The sequence below is a fragment of the Anser anser genome, assembly GCF_964211835.1.
Source record: "Anser anser genome assembly, chromosome: 7".
NCBI lineage: Eukaryota > Metazoa > Chordata > Aves > Anseriformes > Anatidae > Anser > Anser anser.
The window spans coordinates 5,112,751-5,134,271 of NC_139727.1; the positions used below are offsets into that span (position 1 = coordinate 5,112,751).

The window sequence follows — 21,521 nt, forward strand, 5'->3', positions numbered from 1 at the left end:
CTGCAGTTACAGTGTGCGGGTGAGGCTTTCATAAGTCACTTGTGCTGTTCACATCTGTGCTCTGGATCACCTTGGAGAAACACTTGAGTGCTGTCAGCCAGCTGCTGGCTTTCAGATTTATTTCCTCTGCAGACATCAGAGAATAATTGTGCAGAAATCATGCTTCTGAAGAGAGAAATGTTTTGGAAGAGTTTATTTATATGGAAATAAAGCTTTGTAAGGGTCCTGCAAGTCTTCTCAGCTGTATTTTCCACATGTATGCCTTCAAAGGAAGGGGGGGGTGGTATTTTCATGGACTATCCAAGTATGTTTTTTTCTTTGAATGTTATAACTGTATGTTTATAAGCTTCATTAAAAAGTCGATGGCAATTCTGTTTAGTGTGGATTAAAAAGTTGGTGACAATTCTGGTTAGTGGGGTGAAAAGCTTCCATTTTTCTCCCAACCAGGCCCTACTAAGGTACTTCCCTGTGAGAGATAAGACTGTACTGGGTAAAAACATATACTAATGTGCATTCCTACAGAATATTTTGCACCCTCTCGTGGATTTAGGCACGTTCTGTTATTAGACAAGCAACAAGCTGCGCTTCTCGTCAGCTCAGCTGTTGGGCCAGAGGAAGGTTTGGCGCGCTCTGAGAAGCTCTGCCCGCCTCCACCACCTTCCCGGCTCCTTTCACAGCCCCCAGGAGTCGAGGTCGCCCCTCAGTGCCTCTGACACCCTCCCCTGGCCAGAGACGAGCGCTGTGAGGGGGTTCCTCGGCAGCCGCGGAGGCAGATACTGGGCCTGCCGCCCGGTGTCCCCCCGGATGCCGCCACCGCCCCGCTCCGCCCTTTCCGCTTTCCGCGCCGCCGCCGCCGCCGCTTCCGTGCGGGTGATGGGGAGACGGCGGGGGCCGCCGCCGCCCGAGGCAGGGAGGGCGCCCAGGAGCCGCCGCCGTCCTGGGGCCGGGCGCTGCGGCACTGCCACTTAGCGCTGGTGGGTGAGCGAGGGCCGAGCGGGGTGCGGGTCGTGTCCCTGCACCGTGCCCCCCGTCCCTTCCCTGCCTTTCCCCGGGGTGGCTGTTTCTGGGGTGGGGGTCCTGGTGGCGGCCGGAGGGGAGGAGGTTTCTGCGGCGCCCTGGTGTTTGCGCCGTACGGGGGAAAGGGGAGCGGGCCGGAGGGGCCGGGGCACGATGAGGTGTGGGATCGGGGCACTGCGAGGTGTGCACCGCTGGCAGGAGGCTCCTTGCGAAGCGTGGTGGGACTGGGATGCGGGAGCGCTGCTCGGTGGAGGAGGCGTCCTGCAGGTTTGCAGCGAGCACAAATTTAACGGTGTCTTGCTTTGGGGGATCCTGTTTCTGTTGCTCTGTTTTGTTTTCTTCCCAGAAATACACGGTTAAAAGGACAGCTCGGTCCTGGAGCCGCAGTCGTTCGGGTTCTGTACTGTCGCTTCTCCTCGTACAGAGCCTCAGCATTGCTGCCCCCTCATCTGTTTGGGATCCCTGAGCCGTTGTAGATGTTTAATGACGATCACATAACTTGTAAAAGTTTCTTATTTCTTGTGTGTATTAATGCATTTAAAACGAAGAAGGCTTAGATTTTATCAAGACTTAAAACGATCGGTTTGTAAGTCATTGTCAGGAGTAAGAACAAACATGGCTTCACTTCAGATGTTGTTCTGGTAGGTGGAAGGATTGTTCGTGTCATCCCCTGTTCTCATCTGAAAATGGGGGTGTGAGAAGAAAAGGAAGAGGTAAAAGGGGAAAACAGTACACCTGAGGTGTTTTGCTGGTAAGTTGTCTAAGGGTAAAGAGCAGCAAATGTTCTGTTACCAGATGGATGCAAGATTTCTTGAAGTTGGAGGAAGAAATACTTCACATTTGACATTTAGAATGTGAAATGTACGAGGTCTTGTACAAACATTAATGGAATACTGTGAATTACATTCTGTGATAAGTGGGGGAGTACTTGATCGGTTGCTTAAAAATCACTTGTGTGTGCCTTGAATTATGGTGGTAGGATAAAAAATGTTTTGTTCGCTGGTTAGTAGATCAACAGTTGAGCTGCTTTTAGTGTTCGTTTGAGTGTAGTACAACCCATTTGGTTTAATGAGGTGTAACAGTCAAGGAGCGGTGTATGTTCTGTTCAGCTTGCTGCAGTGTGTAATCACTCTTAGTGGTTCTCAAGACAAATATGTTTAGCTTTCAGGATTTTCTGTAATAGCTGCTGTCAGTTTTGCGTGGAGGCATTCTGTCAGAAGGGCTCTTCTAAGCATATGGAGCTAATCTTTGATTTCACAGTATCAATTCTTTATTTTCCACAATGCAGCACTTCACTGAATAATTCTCGGAAAGCACATCTTCCTATATGATTTAAAATCTAATACTTAGAATAAGCTAAACAAGTTTTACTTTAAGATTTCTTATCTTACTTTCATAAATATCATTAAGACCTTTGAGTACAGTTACAATACTGCTGACAATGTCACTTAATAGAAATGTTTATGAAGCAATTCTAACAGCAAAGTCACTAAGTAAAACTGAACGAAAGTTTTGCAGTAATGTTGCTGCACTTGAAATTAATGTAGGCTTGCTTCAGGGAAGTATCCAATTTTTCAGTCTTACAGTGGGCATTGTGCCATGCTTGATCAGTTTTATATATCGCATGGTATCTAGGTATTGTATAAAAAAAATGAAAAATCCTGTCCTATTTTTGCAAGTTTTCTTTTTCTCCCATTGTTTAGAAGATAGACTGTATGTAGTGACATGTACAGGGTAAGGATCAAATCACTGCACTAATGCATGCTATATGGCTATAAAACCTTTGGTGCTGTTTGCTCTAAATAAGCACTGAAGAATTTGGAGTTTTCAAGAAGAGCAGGTGATGAGCTGCTGATGCAAGCAGTGGGGTGCCTGAGACTTGTGGTGCATGACAAGGCAGTGCTGTTTCCAGCACAGCATTCTTCAGTCAGTGTGCCAGACAGTAGCCTTACTATTGCAGGCTGGTTCAGCGTACGCTTCTGTGTATGGTGTTTTTGTGCAGCAGCACAGCCAACGCCTCAAACCTGTGTCACGCCCGCATTGCAAGCTAGCAGACTTTGTACAGGAAAACTTTTCACCCAAGGTGTGAGGTGCTGTGCTCCTTGGCCAGCTGACCCGGTGAAGGAGGGACTGAGCTGGAGTCGCCTATATGCAAACTGCAGCCTGAAACCTCCTTACAGAGAAATGTAGGTTACGTCGCGTGAGATCTGATAGTTCTTCAGCATCCTTCCTAAAATTACTCTCAAGAATGGCAAGAATTGAACCTAGCTGGGGAAATAAAATCCTGAAGCATGTCAGCAAGGAGAGCCACGGGCCCTGCGTTGTACATGTGGTCAAATTGTGGAGCAGCAAGGATGCTGGTAGCTTGGTATGCGTGTCTGGGGCCAAATCGCTCGGTATCCCATTAGCCCTGCTGCAGGCACAGCCAGAGTCTCATCTAACCCCTCAGTTATGATTCTGGTGTAAACGAGCTTTGTTTCTATGATGGGACATTCCTGTAACAGGACTACTGCCCGATGTTGGTGTAATGGCAGTGCTACTTTCCCTTCACTATCGTAGGGGTAATATTTGACTTTCCACGTTGGTACTTCAGGGTAGTGACTCAGTGTCCATAAGCTGGAGAAGTTATGGGCGTAATGGTTGACGGGCAGTAATTCAATAGAGGAAAACATGATAGAACTGTGGGTATTAATTTTGAGAGAGATATATATTTAAATATGGAAAATCTAGGAAAATCCAGGGAAAATCTAGGAAAAATATATTGGAAAAAATAGGTAGGGTATGCCTAGCCTTGCAGAGGCAACTTGTTTTTCAAAATGCCCTAACCAAACTGTAGAAATATTCATGACTTATAAAGTACCATTTTTTTTGTAAAATAAAATTAAAAGACTCCTTACACAGATGCGTATTGAGCACATGGAATAGTTCATATTCGGTTGTATCCATGCTGTTAATTGAAAGGCTGGAGAAGGAAAAGGGGAAATGGAACACATGATATGTACTGCTGATGGGCTGACTAAATATAAAGTAACAGGAAAGTAATCAACCAGCTAGCTGCAGACGTTGCTGATGTCAGGAGAAAAGTATATTTTGCCCTCTTACACTTCAGTCTGTACTTGGTCCATGTTATTCATGCGTTCCATTATTTGGTTTCGGAGATAAAACCAGTAACGTAGAAAGCAAAGTAGCTCTTAGTGCTGTTTTCTTCCAAAAGGCAAGTACAGTCATCTGGGTGACTTGCTCTCTTCTGTTGCGTCGATCACTCTTGAATCTCAGGTGGCTAGTGTTGGAAATGTTATGAAGCATAAATGGAATCTGTATTGGAGTCCAAGTTAACATATTGGGATAAAGAAATTGCATAAAAGGCATGGAAAAAAATTAAGGCTTTTGATTATCCTAAGTATAGAATATTTCTGTTTCTGTCCTGTAAATTCACACTTTTAGTAAGCTTCAAAACTGAATAGTAGCAGTTGGGCATAGAGGTCTGTATTGTATTCCAGGTGCTAAGATTAAGTGCTAAGAAAAAGTGTTTTTTACTGTGTAAATTACAAAAGTGGCATTGAATGGGTAGTCTGAAGGAGAGTGCTGCTTCTGGGTTTAAAGAAAATACCCTCGCATCAAAGCTGAACTTAACCTATTGCTCTTAAGATGAAGTTAGCTGTGAGCTGTGTGGAATGGTGAAGTTTGTGCTTTAAGTGCTTGTTTCTTTTGTGATCTTTGTCTTCTGCAGTTGGCTGAATGTCTTTCCTTTGGTAGCATTTAAAAGCAGGAGCAGGTCCTATCAGGTGCATCTTAAGCTGATGCAGACTCTCCCAGGTCCACTCTATTCAGTAATGACCTTTGAAGTTTTGGGGTATGCTTCCTCAGTGTTGCAAGGTCACTTTTACTGCATGTTACACAAGGGCAGATGTATTTATTCATTCATTTATAAGTTCTGGAATGCCATATGAAGAAACAGTGGGTTGGTGTTAGGATTCTTGACTCATACTGGTTCGTTCAAATGAATGGAGTTCTGATAGGGTAAAGAAAGTTTCTTGCCTTTGCTCTCAGAAGTTGCTTTGGTTAGAAGACAGATCAGTGAGTTGAGTACATTTTGGTAAGTCTAAATTCACTGCTTTTAGAAAACTTGTGATGACTACAGTTTTGTAAAAACACTGAGATAGCAAACGTTTGCAGTTCATCTGCATTTCTAGTTGAAGCTGGAAATCCAGATGAGCAACTTAAGTGTTATGTTGGTTTTTTTTGTTTGTTTTTTTACTTGACTAAGATTAAAAAAAAAGTACAAAAAGATCAATTAACTGATCATTAATTGCAAATTGTCATAATTTCTTTTGTAATAGCTGTGTTATAGTTGTTTTGAGCAATATTTTCAAAAGTAGTAAGATAACAGAAATGAACAAATATGCTCTTACATGTAGAAGGAAGAATATAGTAGATGTGGAGAAGACTAGTAATTGTTTGTGGATGTTTCAGCAGCTGTTTAAATAAAGGTATTAAAGCTTATGTACATATTGACTGTATGTGGAGTTTTGAGAAATCAAATCTGCATTACGTACATGCTGTTTACATGCAAACAGCTGCAGAGGGAATATCGTCAGAGGTACCACTCCCTCAGTTCTTTTAGTAGGGCAACTTTGAGTTGTGCTGCCATTTTTCTTCTAACCTATATCTTTTGTACTGATGGGAAATCTTGATGGACATGTCAAATGTTCTCTGTTATAGAAGAAAGTAGGATGGTCCTATTAGATGTATGGTGAAGAAAAAGTTGCACCCAGTATTATAAGTGCTACTTCTAACAATAGATACAGTGCCTTTTTAAAACAAGCAGCAAGAAGTAAAGATGATACTGCAAATCATTTATCTGAAGTATGCAGATCAAACAGATGTATGTAAGTATGACGACTGCACCATTAACATACAATGAAGATATCCCAAGTCATTATGACTGTAGATACCTTGTCTTAGGTTTACTTGGGGGGGGGGGGGGTCATGCTGCCAAAGCTTCTGGATGAATTTTACATCAGTGGAATATGTTGGACCTGTAATGTGCTATTTTTTTATCTCTTAATTCAGTTTTACGTAGTTGCTGGCTATACTTTCTTGTTTAGTTCTGAACTGCAAACAGCAGAAAAGACTAATGATTAAGCTACTATTTAAACAGGATAATCTTTGTTCTTCGTTGCCTAGCATAATTCACAAATTCAGAATTTCTTTTTTAACAAAAGAATAAAAGACTGGGCACATCTAGGAAATATTCTGCTTCTAGGTGGCTTTAAATTTCTATTGGGGATCAAGTTAGATAAACTTTCTTCAGTTTTGCCGGACTCGAAGTGCTTAAACTATTTTTGTATTACTTACGTAATAAATCATATGTCTGGTTTTTGGCTGGCTCTTACATAAAACATCTTTGCATAATTAAGCATCTAAAGACGCACAAAAGACACTGATGTTTCAGTAATCTTCATTAAACATTGAGGTCTTCTCTCTTTCTCCAATATCTAACAGGTCAATTTTATTGGTGGATAGAGAAGGACGATGGCAGGCAATAACCAGCTTTGCATTCGACGTTGGACAACCAAGAACGTGGCCAAGTGGCTGAAGGAAGAAGGCTTCTGTGAATACGTGGATATTTTGTGCAATAGACATAGGCTAGATGGAATTACATTGCTGACACTTACAGAATACGATTTACGATCCCCTCCATTGGAAATCAAAGTCCTGGGGGATATCAAAAGGCTAATGTTGTCCATACGTAAGCTACAGAAACAACATATTGATGTCCTAGAAGAGCTGGGTTACAACAGCGATAGTCACATTGGCACAGTGTGCACTACTGTTGGTTCGCTGCAGGGTGCAGATTGGTTTTGTAATGGTGAAGTACCTCGGGACTATGATGGGCCAATTACTGACTTGAATGGTGATCAATATCAATATGCAAATGGAAAAAACAAACACTCCACGAGGAGACTGGACCCAGAGTACTGGAAAACAGTTTTGAGTTGCGTATATGTCTTCATAGTGTTCGGCTTTACATCATTTGTTATGGTTATAGTACACGAACGAGTACCTGACATGCAAACGTATCCACCTCTACCAGACATATTTCTAGATAGGTAAGATTCTTATTTTTTTAAAAACAAAACAATAAAACCATGTTTAAAGTATAGGCTGCTTTTTCTTCATTCTCAACATTTCTTATGCTCTTGAAAATGTCTCTGCAAAATTGTAATGAGTGTAGTAAACCCTCTGCTAAGACTGAAATGTGCTTCTGTTAGATGTAGGGATTTGATCTTCTCAGGGGAAGGTAATCTCTTATTTTACCCCGTTTGTATTTAATTTTACGTCTTTAGCGAATCACAACACAGGAATTAATTCTTCCATCTTCTCATTCTAGTAAAAAGGATGATGGTCAGCTCTCATAGGTAAGCAGACATATACTTTTTCTGAAATTCAGATGCTGCTGTGAAGCATAACATTCTTCACATAGGAGGACTTTTGATGAAGAAGTATTTTGGTCTTAAGAATTAAGTTCTTTCACAGTCCTGGCAGCCCACAGATAGCTGAAGATCTGGAGAAGAGATGCACTGTGCTTTGGGAAAGTTGGTAAACAAAGTGCCAGTGGTGATGAAATTGAACGGGGATAGCATTGATACTGTATATATGTTGTCTCCTTGATGTCAAGTTGCTGAAAATGATTTAGGGAAACTGAAGCAGACTGAATACGCCAGCTTCTTTACAAACCATAGAGTATCTGTGTACAAAAATACTTTAATGCCTTAAACAGTGCCTGTGCCTTTTTTAGTGTTAAAGAATATATTCCGTTTCAGTCAGAAAGGGTGCGCAACACCAGAGATGAAATTCTAGTCAATGATGAGAAATTCTGTAGGAGATAAATGCTCCATTTGAGGAAGTTCACTTGCACCATGGAGAATTTATGGCCTGGAGAGTTCCAAAAGACAAGATAAACCGTCTAAAGTCACGGTCTTTTTATTCTTGCCAGTAATTTCCATTTTCATTAATGGTTTTAATGAAGTCAATAGGGGCCTAATCTTTTAACGTAGAGTGCAGAATCCCCCATAAATTTAGATACAGCTCAGCAAGAATGGACCTAATCAAACAAAGTGATGGAGGGGAGAGAGAATGAGAACTATGTCATTGCTGGATTTTGTTCCCAGGACAAATTCCACAATACTCGGTGGAAGGATATGGAGGAGATCAGACAGCAGCAAGCCACCAAACAGTGCAAGAGGATTACTACAAATCTAGCATTTGAGCAATGCTTTGCTAGCCCTTTGTATCAAAGAGAATACAACTATTAGAAACAGCCTCTCCTGAAAATTGTCAGTCTGTATTTTGGTGAAGTTGCACGGCGAAAATTGTAGCTAGTGCACACAAGGAAGTATTAAATCTTGACAAGCAAGGCTAAGCTGTTTTCATACAGTGATTGTTATCGAAATCTAACTTCAAAAGTAGTTTATACTTTTCCTAATACTTTCCTGTGTAGTTCTGCTTCCTTACAGGTATTTATGACTTAAAGTTGTGCAGCATTTCATTGTGTTGACATGGCATTCTTATAAGCATAAGCAGTATAATTGATGTGCAAGTTTGTGTCAGATTGAAGATTGTTGGGAAACAATGGTAAAGGAACATCGTATTAGTAAATCACATGTAAATTAAGAGAACAAACTAGAGATTTTCTTTCACTCTAGTGAATTCTGTGTAAATGTTTCCTGAAAGTGCGTTATTAGAAAGGAGATAATGTAATTAAAAATTAATTCTATTTAATTCAGTCTATTGATAATTTTGATTGTAGTATAAACTATTGTGATATTAACGAAAGTTCATTTTGTAGTTAGAACCTTATATGCTTTTTTCTAAGTACTGAGACTAGAAAGAAAAAGTCCAGCCTTTGTATTTGTATTTTAGGTTAACATCCTCTTTTTTTTTTCCTTTTTTTTTTTTTTTTTAGTGTCCCAAGGATACCATGGGCTTTTGCTATGACTGAAGTATGTGGTGTAATTCTTTGCTACATTTGGCTATTGGTTCTTCTGCTTCACAAACACAGGTACAGTGTATATATACATTCAAATTAAGTGGTACCTTGATTTAGAGGAAGGACTTAAAAAGAATTTATCAGGACTAATTAAGACTCTACAGTTAGTAAGAAACTCATAAACTTATATTATTGTTGAAATGGAGTATGGGGATGATTTAATCAAGAATGTTGAGTTATAAACATTACTGAGTAATATGTATGTATAAATACAATATATTAGTATTCTTACTGTCAGTTGCTATATATTTTTTCCCAGATCTATACTTCTGCGGAGGCTGTGCAGCCTCATGGGGACAGTATTCTTACTACGTTGCGTTACAATGTTTGTTACCTCACTTTCCGTGCCAGGCCAGCACTTGCAGTGTACTGGAAAGGTAAAAACTTAAAATGCTTTAAATTCTTTCTCACGATTTCTTTTTTTAAAAAAATATGTATTTTTAAATTTTGTATAAGTTATAGTTACAATTACTGTGACCATCGTGCTAGGTGTGTATTTGTTAGAATAGCACGTTGTTCTTCTCTTCCCCTCCATCCCTAACTTTATTAGTTGCTATTGTGCATGTATGCATCCTTAGGGGTCTTAGAAACACGTGCTGCACTGGGGAGGAGATGGTGACTTGGTGAAGGGAGGCAGGGGGCATTCAGAATATTTCACAATATAAATTGAAGAGAATACATCAGAGAAATAAGCACTTAAGACACTGACTTAACAAAGACAAGATGAAAGTGGAATAATCACTTTGTCTTGTTGGATGCTTTGTTTTGAACAAAGTATTTCACCCCGTCTAAGAAGAAATATTCCATAGAACATGGGATCTTTTAGTTGGAAGAAGTTTGAGCTGAATACTAGAAGATTCCCAGTGACACATTGGGAGGTAGAATGCATTTGGGGGAAGAAAAAAAAAGGTGGCAGACTTCGTATGAAAATGACTTGCAACAAAATACTTGTTTTAAATGCCAGGATTAATCAGAGGTACTAATTGTAGTTACTAATGGGACTGACTGCCACAATAAAATCTGCAGGTGTGCAAACGTGTATTTTAATAAAAGACACAAAATGATTGATGCTACTAAACATACATAGTGCTAGACAGCTAATTTCTAATTGTCTGTGGTATAACTTTAAGGGTGTATTGTTTGGGCTGGGGAGGAACTTACTAAAGGTTAATGTTACTGTCTTTTAGTTGTACGGCAATGTTTGGGCAAAACTCCAGCGGGCATTTGCAATATGGAGTGGCTTTGGAATGACTCTAACTGGAGTACATACGTGTGGCGATTACATGTTCAGTGGCCACACTGTTGTCCTGACCATGCTCAACTTCTTTGTCACAGAATGTAAGTACACAGTGTCAATACTTGAATGTCCTTAAGTATTAAGAATTTGTACTGTTTGCTGTCAACCACAGGTGCAAGAGTGTAAATACTTAAATGTCCTTAAGTATTCTCTGCCACTTGCCCTCAGCCATAGTCATGTTGAGTAATATTAAAATTAACAAATTCACATCATGGGCTTTTTCTCAGGTTTGTGGCAGTTAACTTGCAGACAGGAAAGGAGCAGAACCATGTAAATTAATGAGAGGGTAAATAGGGCACATGGGAAAAAACAAGTGAAGTGAGCCAGGAAATCAGAAAGGCTTTGTAACTAGCTACTGGGGAATAATACTAGGGAAGGTATTAATGATTTTCTGTTACCTATGTATCTGCCAGTGACCCATCAGACAAAATCCCAGTCTAGGTTTATTTACCTTTAGTATAATCCGCAGATCCAAAATAGGAAATCTCATAAGTGAGACTATATGAAACAGAGTTCTTCTGTAAATATTAAGTGTTATTTAATACATTATATAGCAAGCTAAGGTAATTAGCCTGAGTTCACATTTGATCAAATGACTGGAATAACAGAATAATGTATACTTCGTAATATTTCCCCCTATACATGTAAAAAGGCATGATTTTCATTAACAAAAGCCAATGGGACCAAATTCTGATTTACATGGTCCTGAAGAACTTTAGGATGCTGTGTTAATCCAGAAAAAGAATTATACCAGCTGTATTAGTAAAGCAGTAATGAAGTGGTTGACATTTGTAACTTGTTCTTACTAAATTTATTGGATGTGTGAATGTAAACAAAACTTCCTGACAAAGACAATAATTTCATCACATTTTGGATGGAAAAAACTGCACATAAACTTGCTCAGTTTTGTCCTGGATTGAATTGTATATCCTGTCTGGTTCGTGAAATGCTTCCTGCTATAGAAGTAACTCAGAGAACTTCATATATTTACAAGAAACTTTATATTTGTAAAAAAAAAAAAGGGAATTTAATTGTTTTCTGCTTTTTTATTGTCAGCTGTGCACTTTTCAGCCCAGCGATTTGAGACACTCTAGGTCAGTCCCTTTCTGTTTTCTCCTAGATACGCCAAGGAGCTGGAACTTCTTGCACACCTTATCCTGGGTCCTGAACCTCTTCGGAATCTTCTTCATTTTGGCTGCACATGAACATTACTCTATTGATGTCTTCATTGCCTTTTACATCACTACAAGACTCTTTTTATATTACCACACGTTGGCTAATACTAGAGCATATCAGCAGAGTAGAAGAGCAAGGATCTGGTTTCCAATGTTTTCTTTTTTTGAATGCAATGTTAATGGTACTGTTCCCAATGAGTACTGCTGGCCATTCTCAAAACCTACGATAATGAAAAGACTGATTGGCTGAAGAGCGTTAATGTCAGTTCAGATTTTTATGAACTGTTGTGACTAAGACCCTACAAGGCTAGCTGGAGGGGACATGAAGTAACAGTTTTCACTCCATGGCCACTGCCTCCTTGTCTTGCCTCTTAGATTCTTAGCCATAGAATGGGGTTGCCACAGTCTGCAGGGATGTGTTTTGTTCCTGTTTTAATGGAAGACAACATGGGGACTGGTAGAGGCAATCAGTGAATCATAACTACAAACCAGAATAGTAAGGTTCTGTGTGAATGTTTAAGTAACTTCAAGTCACTTCAAATGTGTGCTTGTACTGAATATAATACACCCTTTGCAGGTCCAGTTAATCACCTTTACCTGACATGCCAGCCTTTATGTACACTGACTAAAAAATTAGAACCTTACAATGACTTCCTTTTAAAACATTCATAAATTTAATTCTTGAAACAAACTCTGCGTATACTTAAAGATTGAGGAGTAGTGTCATAATGAGGAAAGCAATACAGTTCCTTGCTAAAAGAGTCTCTTAACTGTTAATAGTAAGTCTTAAAGTATAATTGACAATATAAATGGTCTACGTACAGATTGCCAAAAATGAAAGTCTGCCATGTGGCTATAGAGTGATGTTTTGTTTTTCTTTTTTTTGATGAGAGGTTATTTAGTCTAGTCTATCAACTGTCTATATGGTTGTTCTGGCACTTGAAAGTTTTCCCTTTTGTTTTAAATAAATGAGTTAAAGTAAATGCTGCATCCACTGAAAGTAATATTAATTTAGCTTTAGTGTGTTTGAAGCCACAACATATTTTTTCTGTGTGGTTTTAATTGCTTTGTACCCAGCCCTATGCATGCTTTTTAGGAGCAGCTCTTTAACATTGGCGGAACAGAACAGTTATCTTCACATATCTTACTGTCCCATAAATGGATGGGGAAAATGCATGTAGTAATTCTTTCAGGAAAAGTAATAATAGTGAGTTTTTGAAGTAGTGCTCATATTGATGTATGTTTTAGCACTCTGATGTCAACAATATGGTGAATATCTCTGGATATATATACACAGTATATTTGTATATATATATATATACACACAGTATATGTTCTTCTAACAACATGAAAAAGAGAAAAAGACTAGTTCTTAATTTAAGTTCTTCATTTATTACGCTGAAAGATAAAAGTACCATAAACAGTTGACTTCTGGTTGTTTAAAAACAAACAACACACTCCCTAATGCATAAGCAAGGATCACAGGCAGTGACCTCTTATGCAGTGTTTTGTAAGGGGACAATACTAATGTTGGCTGTAGAGGCTTGAAATGAGATTTATGCTAAATGAAAATGGATAGGTAAAAGGTGCAAATTGTAAAAATGGTGTAGCCTTTTTAATTTGTTGTTACAATTTCAGAATAGGTAGTATGCACGAAAGTCATAGCCTAAGTCAGCCTTGGAAAGTCGCATGAAGCATTTTCTGGCTTGGTACAGGCTGACGTGATGACCACAATGTACTTAAGCTCGAATAGAGAAGGATCTCTTTGGAGGAATTTTGCAGTTGTCTATGTTGTGTACCTTTTATAAACCTGGATTGTACTAACTTGACTATCATGCACTCTTCATATTACTTTTGTAACTTCATTTAGCTCCTATACCACAGAGGAATTGTGCATCTTAAAGAGTCTCTGCCAACTGTATTGAGCACACACACATTGTACTATTCTGCATACTTTATATTTGTAACATTCCAATTTTTAGCAAAATTCCAAGTATATTACTATATTGTTCAGTCTGCTGTAGTGTAGTGGCTCTTGCCATCCAAACTGGGGGAGTGTTCTTGCACTTAAGGGGGAAGAAAAGGAGAAAATACTCAAAGACTTAAAGACTGTTCACTCGCTGTCCTTACCTTTCTGATTTCCGAAAGGCAATTTGAACATTCCTCTTGAGACTTTATAATCAGAGCTCTATTTCTTAATTTATATTTGCGTTTGCAATGCACACAGTTACAAATACTGTTTTTTAAACTCTAGGAAAACTTCTGTTGTCAGGATACGCAGGGGGTTTTATTCTGAGTTCTGGCATGTGGAGGGATATGCAATTAAACTTACATAGCTCTTCATTCTAAAAAGAAACATGTCAGTACTGACCAGCATAGCTGTGTCTAAACTGAAAAAAAAATATTTTGCAACTTAGGCACACAGGAGAATTTCCAATTACGGCACAGTGTAACAATGTTTACGTAAAGTAAAGCTACCATTTCAATATTTTTTTTAGTGAAGTTCACATACTTTGAAACATAAGGCTTCTTTTTTTGTTCTAATTTATTTTTTTTTCAAATTCTTTTAAGTAAATCCATGTTTTAAATCAGTGTCGCCTATCAGTGTTTTTTAATGAAAGCGTGTTCTTCTGTGCCGTTTCACTTGCTGCTAGATATCTGCGTATGAGAGTAATATAAAGAGGTAGTTCTTGTGCGAACTGAAGTGGGTTAAAACACTGTCAGGATAATTGAGCTTTTTCTGTTTTGGAAATTAGTGTTGTCTGTCTGTAAACACCCAAGAGGAAAAAGAAAAAAGAAAAATTAAATAATAATGATAAAAGAAAATCTGATTTCAAATGCTAAAAGATCACAGTTGATCTGAAAATCTGATAATGTAAGATTTCTTGTTAATGAGGTGGAAACAAATTGCAAATGACTGACAGGCTTAAAATTCCGTACCTCCTTTCAGAAGAGGCAGTGGTTTAAAAGCATTTTGCTGTTTCACTGCTGCTGACAAGCCTTTTTAAGTAAAGGCAGCAGAGCATTGTTGGGCCTTGGATTTAATGCTAAATATCTTCAGCGTTGTCCTCCTCCCTTATGTTGGCGCACCAGTCTCTTTGCTCTCCTTCAACTTGCTGCATCTGTTGTGTGCAGTCATCTTCCATGGTCCGTGGGAGTGCACACATCTGAATTCAGAGAAATGAATGAATTGCTGCGTTGTGTCGGCAGGTACAGGCGTCTAACTGTGTGACTCAAGACTATGAAGTGCATAAACTAATCAAGTAGAAAAGTCTGTCTGCTTGGAGGTAGTGTGTAAAAAATACATATATGTGTGCACCGACCTGATGGTGATAGGTACAGCCACTTCTCCATCTTTTTTTTTTCTTGTACCTTATGACATACCTTTTTAGAATAATTTTCCTGAACATTTTGCCTTTAGTTTTTCCTCTCTGTAAGATCCATTAAGCAGTCAGTGAAACTAGTGGTGCTGTGATACTGTACCTGCGTACAGATGTAAGGTTTCCATATAAGTGTTTTTAATAAACTACAAGTACTAATAAAAACTTGTGAAAGCATCTTTAAGCAAGGTTCCTCCAGCTGTTCTTGAAAAATGATATAGAAAGTTTCCATATATGTTAATTATTTTAATGTCCTCTGGTAAACAAGGTAACACTAATACCAAGTGACAGTATGAAAATGTAGATAGGCCTGAAATTTTCAGATGTCCAAGACTAACAAGAATTGGATCCTGTAAGTGTATTGCTTGTGGTACAGCAAATTATAGGCTTAACTTTAAGCAAGTAACTAAATATTCTGGCTTTAGTGAGGGTTACCATTTTAGTTTAAGCATTTCCTTGGATTAGATGAGGTGTGTGCTATGTAAGAGGTGCATACTGATAAGTAATGGGAATAGAAAATGTCAGTTTATTTTGTTTTCCGTGTTCGTTTTTTCACATCTGCCCTAGAAGAAAACATTCCAGTAGAATTTAAAAGAAGTTACCAACATTTACATACTCTTCTGAGAGAACAACTCTTAATAAAAAATACAATAAAATAGAATTGATAGCTAGGTGTACTAAGAAGCCAGAGTTGGTTAAATGATTTGAAAAAGTTTTTTTGATGTAAGCATGTTAAATAACATTATTAAAAAGTACTTGAAATCCTTCAACAAACATAAAAGTGCAGGTTCCTATAATCACCTTTTCTGTATGGCTATCTATATGTGGTGTCTCGTGTAGTGCCAAAAATAATATCTAAGGGAAAGAGGGAAGGGTTGAACTGAGATGTCAAAACAAGTCTTTTGTAACAGAATCTTTTTTTTTTTTTTTTTTAATTAAGCACTGTTTGCACATTTCAGTGCTACACTTGTCCATTACTATTTAGCTAGGTTTTTTTGGTATGCTAAAGTCCACTGGGGGTTTTAAGCATCTAAAGTATTGTGGAGCTGAAATGTAATCGTTAAATGTGAATTTGTACAAATAGCAGATGTCTTGGACAAAAGGTAGGTTTTGTGGATGTGAAGCATGTGTAACAAAAGAAAAGTCGCCTATAATGACTCTGACAGATAGTATTTTATTCTGTCTAGTCGGTGTAGTTTCTACTGAAAAGTTGGCTGGAATTTACAAGCAGTATTACTTTTCCATTTTTGTTGGTTGGTTTGTTTGTTTTAATAATGTAGGATTCCTTTATGCAAACTTGACCTATAACTACAAAAAACACCATAATCTTTAAGTAGGAAATTTATTTGGCAGAAATCCTAGCAGTGAGCCGCTTGCCCTCTGAATTATTTTGCACATGTAGACTATGAAACAAGGATTAATTGATAGACCAGTGATGATTAATACAGTTTACTCTTTCTCATGCATCTTTGATATGTCACTGTTTGACATTGAAATGGTATTTCTTGTAGGAAAAAAGAAAAAGTACTTTGGAATGAACGTGCAGATGTCTTTCTCATTGTGTTACGGATATCCCAAAAACTCCCAGCCTTTTGAACACTAAAATATGAACTCTGAACTTTCCATATAGTAGTTTCCTGCATACTTACTGTTTCTATTTTAAGAAAGTTGCAGTGAGCATTATGTACATAATTCAGTGATGTGCACATTTTTAAAGCCAGTTTGTAATGGGCATATAAGAATTTAAGATGATAAATGTGGAGCACAATAACCTGACATGTCAGTCCAGTGACTATGTAGTTGAAGACTACCTGTAACTTGGTTTTGCTGTCTTTTTCAATTCAGTTTTGTTAAGAGAAATTTTGTCAAATGCAAGTAACCACAAACTGCATTGTATATGGTACTTAACATAGTAGGGATGCAGAAACAGGACTTGTCACGCTGAGTAGTTACTTCAATTTTGCTCTGACAGTATAAAATAGTATTACTTAATGGCTAGAAGGTTTGCCAGTGAAGTTTAAAGCAAGTACTGTAAATAAGTGAATATTGTTTGATTCTAAACTCAGATTGAATTAATATATTGTTTTTTTTCTTTGTTGTATTAAAACATATTTAAAAGTACCAAAATAAAATGATTGAAAGATGACAGATGTTTAATTTACTTTACACATAAAATGATGGCTTCATTATCTCTGTTAGTGTTGTGACCATAAAAGTTAACTGGAATAATCTAGGGTTTAGAGTGTTATTTTTCTCACAGCTGTGTTTTACTGGTGTGAGAATGCATGCTGCCTAGTACATATATCGGTGTGCATGAGGTTTTTCAAGCTGTATGTTGCTTTGACAAATCATTTAAATATTTTTGCTATTAAAAAGTTTAAAAAGTTTTGTTCGATCTCAGTTAAGTATGACAAGAGGGCTTTTGAAGACTTTTCAGCAGAAGGTGGCTATTAACGTCTCTAGGTATGGTAGTGAGCAGTGCTACAGTAAATCAACAGTCAGTGTACAAACTAGTAGGAAAAACCATGAAAAAGTGGAGTTAAGAAATTTTTATAAACTCTTCTAATAGGTTTGTATGCTAGACCTGTTACTACTTTGAGTCACTGATTTCAGCCATCTAGTATGTAAAAGTATGAACAGGAAACTCATTCCTATGGAGGTATTTAAATAGCATATCATGTATGCCATCTGCCCTGGAGTTGTATAATCATACTTGTAAATGGCAATTTTGAAATATATTTTATGACCTTAATCCAGCTGAAACTTTCTCTCATTAGGGTTGAGCCAGGTAAATTTTAATATACTGAACTTCTGGAAACTTTTTCGTTTACTTCCCTCATAATTATAAAATCTTGATCAACCTGATAATTTAGAGAGAGAATTCTGAATAAGAAGCCCTTCCTCTGTGTATCATTATTATTATTGGAAAGTTGTTAAAGAGGAGATTCAAAAAGAGAAATGGATGCGGTAATATACTTTTCTGAAAAACTAAAGCTTGCAAGGAGGAAGGGAAGACAGAAGTAAGATCGTGTGTACCAGGAGCAATGTGCTTACTGCAGCCTTTGGTCTAACAATCTGGGAACCAGTAATTTGTGTTCTGGCAACTTTAAACAAGTATGTGCTTTGTGTGGTGTAAACACAGACCGGGAAAACTTCCGGAAAACATTACTCCCTGCTTCCCAGAATGTTATAATACTGCTTAGAGGTGTGAATTGTGAATAAAAATCTTTCACCTCCACCATAACTTGCACTTACCCACGTAACTACTACAGTCAGAGCTAGAAGGGATAAAGAATTGCAATAATGAGAAGGAATAAAATACAATCTATGCAGATGGGATTCAGTCTGGTGTTACAATGCAGGTCTCACTAGCCTACAATCTCATTAGAGAGAATTTGAGGGTAACCAGACTGCCCTTCTGAGACCATTTTACTTTTATTTATTTATTTATTTATTTTTCAGATTTACCTTCAATAGTCTCTTAAGGACATCTGATATGGAACAGAAACTACTCCCCCCATAAATTGAATGGAGGACATTAAAATATCTTGAATATCTGCAAACTGTTTATTACCGTGTTGCATCCTATCTCGTTCTTCAGCAAGCTTCTTATTCACTGCAAGGAAGTAGTTTATATTTACTTTTTAAATGTGTAGGTGCCAGTCTTATTTACTGCTCATCAGTTAAAATGTATACTGAATTGTTAATCTTGGACTTCCATAAGCTGCCAACTTCCAGAGCTGCCAAAATACTGCACAGAGACTGAGCATATTTGCACAACTAACTTTGAACTAATTGGAATTATTTCTTAGAGCACAGGTGTGAGAATAAGATTGGTGTTATGAGCTCTTCCTCCAATATGGAAAGAAGTAAATGTGAAAAAAATGCAGTTGGTACATACTACATTAATCTGTTATAATAGTGTGCATATACTTAAAACCCTTTCTGGAAAAATAACTGTTCTGGGTGATGCATTATTTAAAGGTTACAGCTACAGCCTTAAGTCTGTGGCTATGTATGATGGATATGCTTTTTATTCTGGTGCTGGCCCTTAAGAAATGCTGGTAAAAGTACTGTTTCTTCCTGGTCTTTCTGGATTTCTAAATAGCTGCTAATATTCCATACTAGAATAATTCCTGTTCTTGTCAAAACTGTACTGGAGTTTGATGTTACGATAGAAACTCACTGGACTCATACAAGTCAAGTGACTGCTAAGAAATATTGACCATCAACCCAGGTAAATATTTTTGTTTGCTTTGTTCTTATTTTTTTTTCTCTAAGAGTGTCATTAGTTTCTCAAATATATTTTTTTTCAAGCTCTAGTCTCTGGTATACCACAGCAAGTAAGATCAGTTTGGAAGGAGATAGGGTATGCTTATTTTCCAAGAAGCACTGTTCGATTTAAATAAAAGAAGCAACTTTTTTTTTTGTACTTGCTCTGCTAGATGAACTCCTCAAAACTGAGCCTGTGCCTTTGGGTCACTGGTTGACTTCTAAATACCGTAATTAAGGGCAATTGGCCTAAAACAAATGGGGCAGGAGACAGCAACAGGCAACAAGATTGCTATTGGTACTGTAGCACTGAGAGGGGTCTTCAGTAAATGGGATGTCAATTCAGTTCTCAAATTCTGTGAAGGAGAGTGGGGAATGAAGCTCAGGTTTTCACCAAAAATGTTCAGAGTGCCTGAACTCAGTGCCTGAGTTGGTTGTGGACACTGGTGTGTGGATGGAACTTGGAGGAACTTGGGGAGCTAATAAAATTAATGACACTGTTGCTGACTTGTGTAACTTCATTGCAAGTCTCATCACAAAGAGCACTTTCAGAACTTAAGTAAAAGTTAAGACTTCTGTATCCTTATGGTGCTTTTTAAAAGATTACTGATTGTTTTTTATACTGGGGAGAGGCTTGTAATACTGAACATTTACAGAGCAGTGACCTGATGTGGGTACTGTTTACATATGGAGGAAAAAAATTCATGTCACAAAACGTGTTTAAGGACATAGTAATTAAGGACAGTCTTAATGTGGAAGAGAGGATGTTTGCAAGCATGTTTCATTGGGAGGAAATACCAGTGTATCTTGAATGAGAAAAAAGTGAACCTTTTCTTATCATACCGATTTCCTAATTATGCAGTACAAGCAAAAAGGTCCTGCTAATATTGCTGCCTCTGTGCTTCTGCAGAAATAAGGTAAGTGATGTTCTCCTCCATCCTGCTGCTCCAAGGTAGCTGTGATGGAAGGCAAAGGAGGGTAGATCCTACTGAGGAGAAGGGCTATACCAGCTCTGTTCCAAGAGGCCTCCAAAGGTGTGCTTGAATTGCTTGCGAGAAGTGACAGCTTGACTGAAACAAGAGCAAAAGTCATTGAGAGAGAAGGAAATAAAAATGTGTAAAGCACTATCTATAGCTTCTGTGAAACAGCGAATGTTTTTCTGCAACAGATCTGGCTCATGCCAAATGAAATTGTACTTGATGTTCAAATTATACTTAGATGAGATTACTTTTCCTCTCAGGAGTTTTCAGTGCATCTTAGCAAGCTCTGTTTTTCTCTTGCTATACGCTAACTTGACCATCAGGGATGTCAGATGAGTGGACGTTATGCAGAGCTGCTGCTGCGTGTGCCTCTGTGAGGTGTGCTCTGCTGCTCCCTGACAGAGCCATGCTTCAGCCTGTCCCAGTGGAATGAGGTACGAGCGTTTCTGACGAGGAAGGTGAATAGAGCTTTTTAGCCAAATTCTTCCATGAGGGTGCCAAAAAGTGACTCAACTTGTGAATAACAGAAGGTTGTAGTCTATGCAGTTGAAATCCCTGCCTCTGTTTATTTCCTGCCTGCTAAGAATAGTCTTGGCTAATGCAGAGGAGCATGCCAGTCACTCATGTGATAGCCGCAAGCAGTCAATCATGAGACTGGAAATACCTAGAAAGGCATTGGGCCTACTGCAGGCTGTACTAAATAAGCATGAGGAGACAGCAGAGGAGGGAGAGCGGTTCTCAATAGACTCTGCTGAATGGTGGCCTTGCTGAAGGCCTCTGAGATGACACTTTCACAACAGTAGTTCTGGTTTGCCCTTCACCAGGATGCCTGCCCAAACAGTGGGCTGCAGTAACAGAGTACTGCAGCCTTAACAGGAGGCTGGTGCCAGTTTCTGCCAGTTCTCCTGGCAACAGAAGCACCGCAGGGTTACCCCCTCTGTGCCAGGCCTCAGAAGTGCTGTGGCTCTACCTCAGAGCCGGCTCGTCCATGTACAACATGGCCCTTGTACCATGTACAACAGGCCCTTGTACCAGCAGAGTGGAGTTACCACAGTGGTACTGCCACCGGCAGGTGCGCACTGACCGAGAACAAATTAAGCTTGTATGCCAGAAATGACATTTTCTTCCAGGAGCAGTTGCCTACAAGACAGTTACACTGGTAGCTAAATCCATAGTCAGGTACCTGCTTGGGTATCCCTGCCATGTACAAACACACCTGAGCTAAATTCAAAGCCATGCTAGCTTGCATGGTTGATGGGTGGTCTGTAACTCATGTTGTTTTCAGTGGGGATTTTCAGCATGGATGTGCACTATATCATCTGCTCGCTATTGATTTGCCCTTGCTTT

The 21,521-nt window shown here is 38.6% G+C and overlaps 1 protein-coding gene across 2 annotated transcripts; it reads left to right on the forward strand.

The window, feature by feature from the left end:
* Window positions 1-821: 821 nt before the first annotated feature.
* Window positions 822-17,068, forward strand: SAMD8 (sterile alpha motif domain containing 8). Of its 2 annotated transcripts, none has more exons than XM_083844705.1 (6): window positions 822-974; window positions 6,523-7,130; window positions 8,987-9,082; window positions 9,330-9,447; window positions 10,258-10,408; window positions 11,488-17,068. In XM_083844705.1, exons 2-6 carry the CDS (start codon window positions 6,553-6,555, stop codon window positions 11,790-11,792), a joined length of 1,248 nt encoding a protein of 415 aa, XP_083700831.1. In that variant the 5' UTR covers window positions 822-974; window positions 6,523-6,552; the 3' UTR covers window positions 11,793-17,068. The 2 variants fall into 2 exon arrangements, with proteins under 2 accessions (XP_083700831.1, XP_083700832.1); XM_083844706.1 differs by lacking the exon at window positions 822-974 and adding an exon at window positions 1,788-5,906.
* Window positions 17,069-21,521: the final 4,453 nt, after the last annotated feature.

Excerpts from the sequence above, each read along its gene's own strand:
- SAMD8 (XM_083844705.1), top strand. The coding sequence starts at position 6,553 with ATGGCAGGCAATAACCAGCTTTGCATTCGACGTTGGACAACCAAGAAC. Across the intron at positions 7,131-8,986 it reads CCAGACATATTTCTAGATAG|TGTCCCAAGGATACCATGGG; the intron begins GTAAGATTCTTA and ends TTTTTTTTTTAG. Across the intron at positions 10,409-11,487 it reads CAACTTCTTTGTCACAGAAT|ATACGCCAAGGAGCTGGAAC; the intron begins GTAAGTACACAG and ends GTTTTCTCCTAG.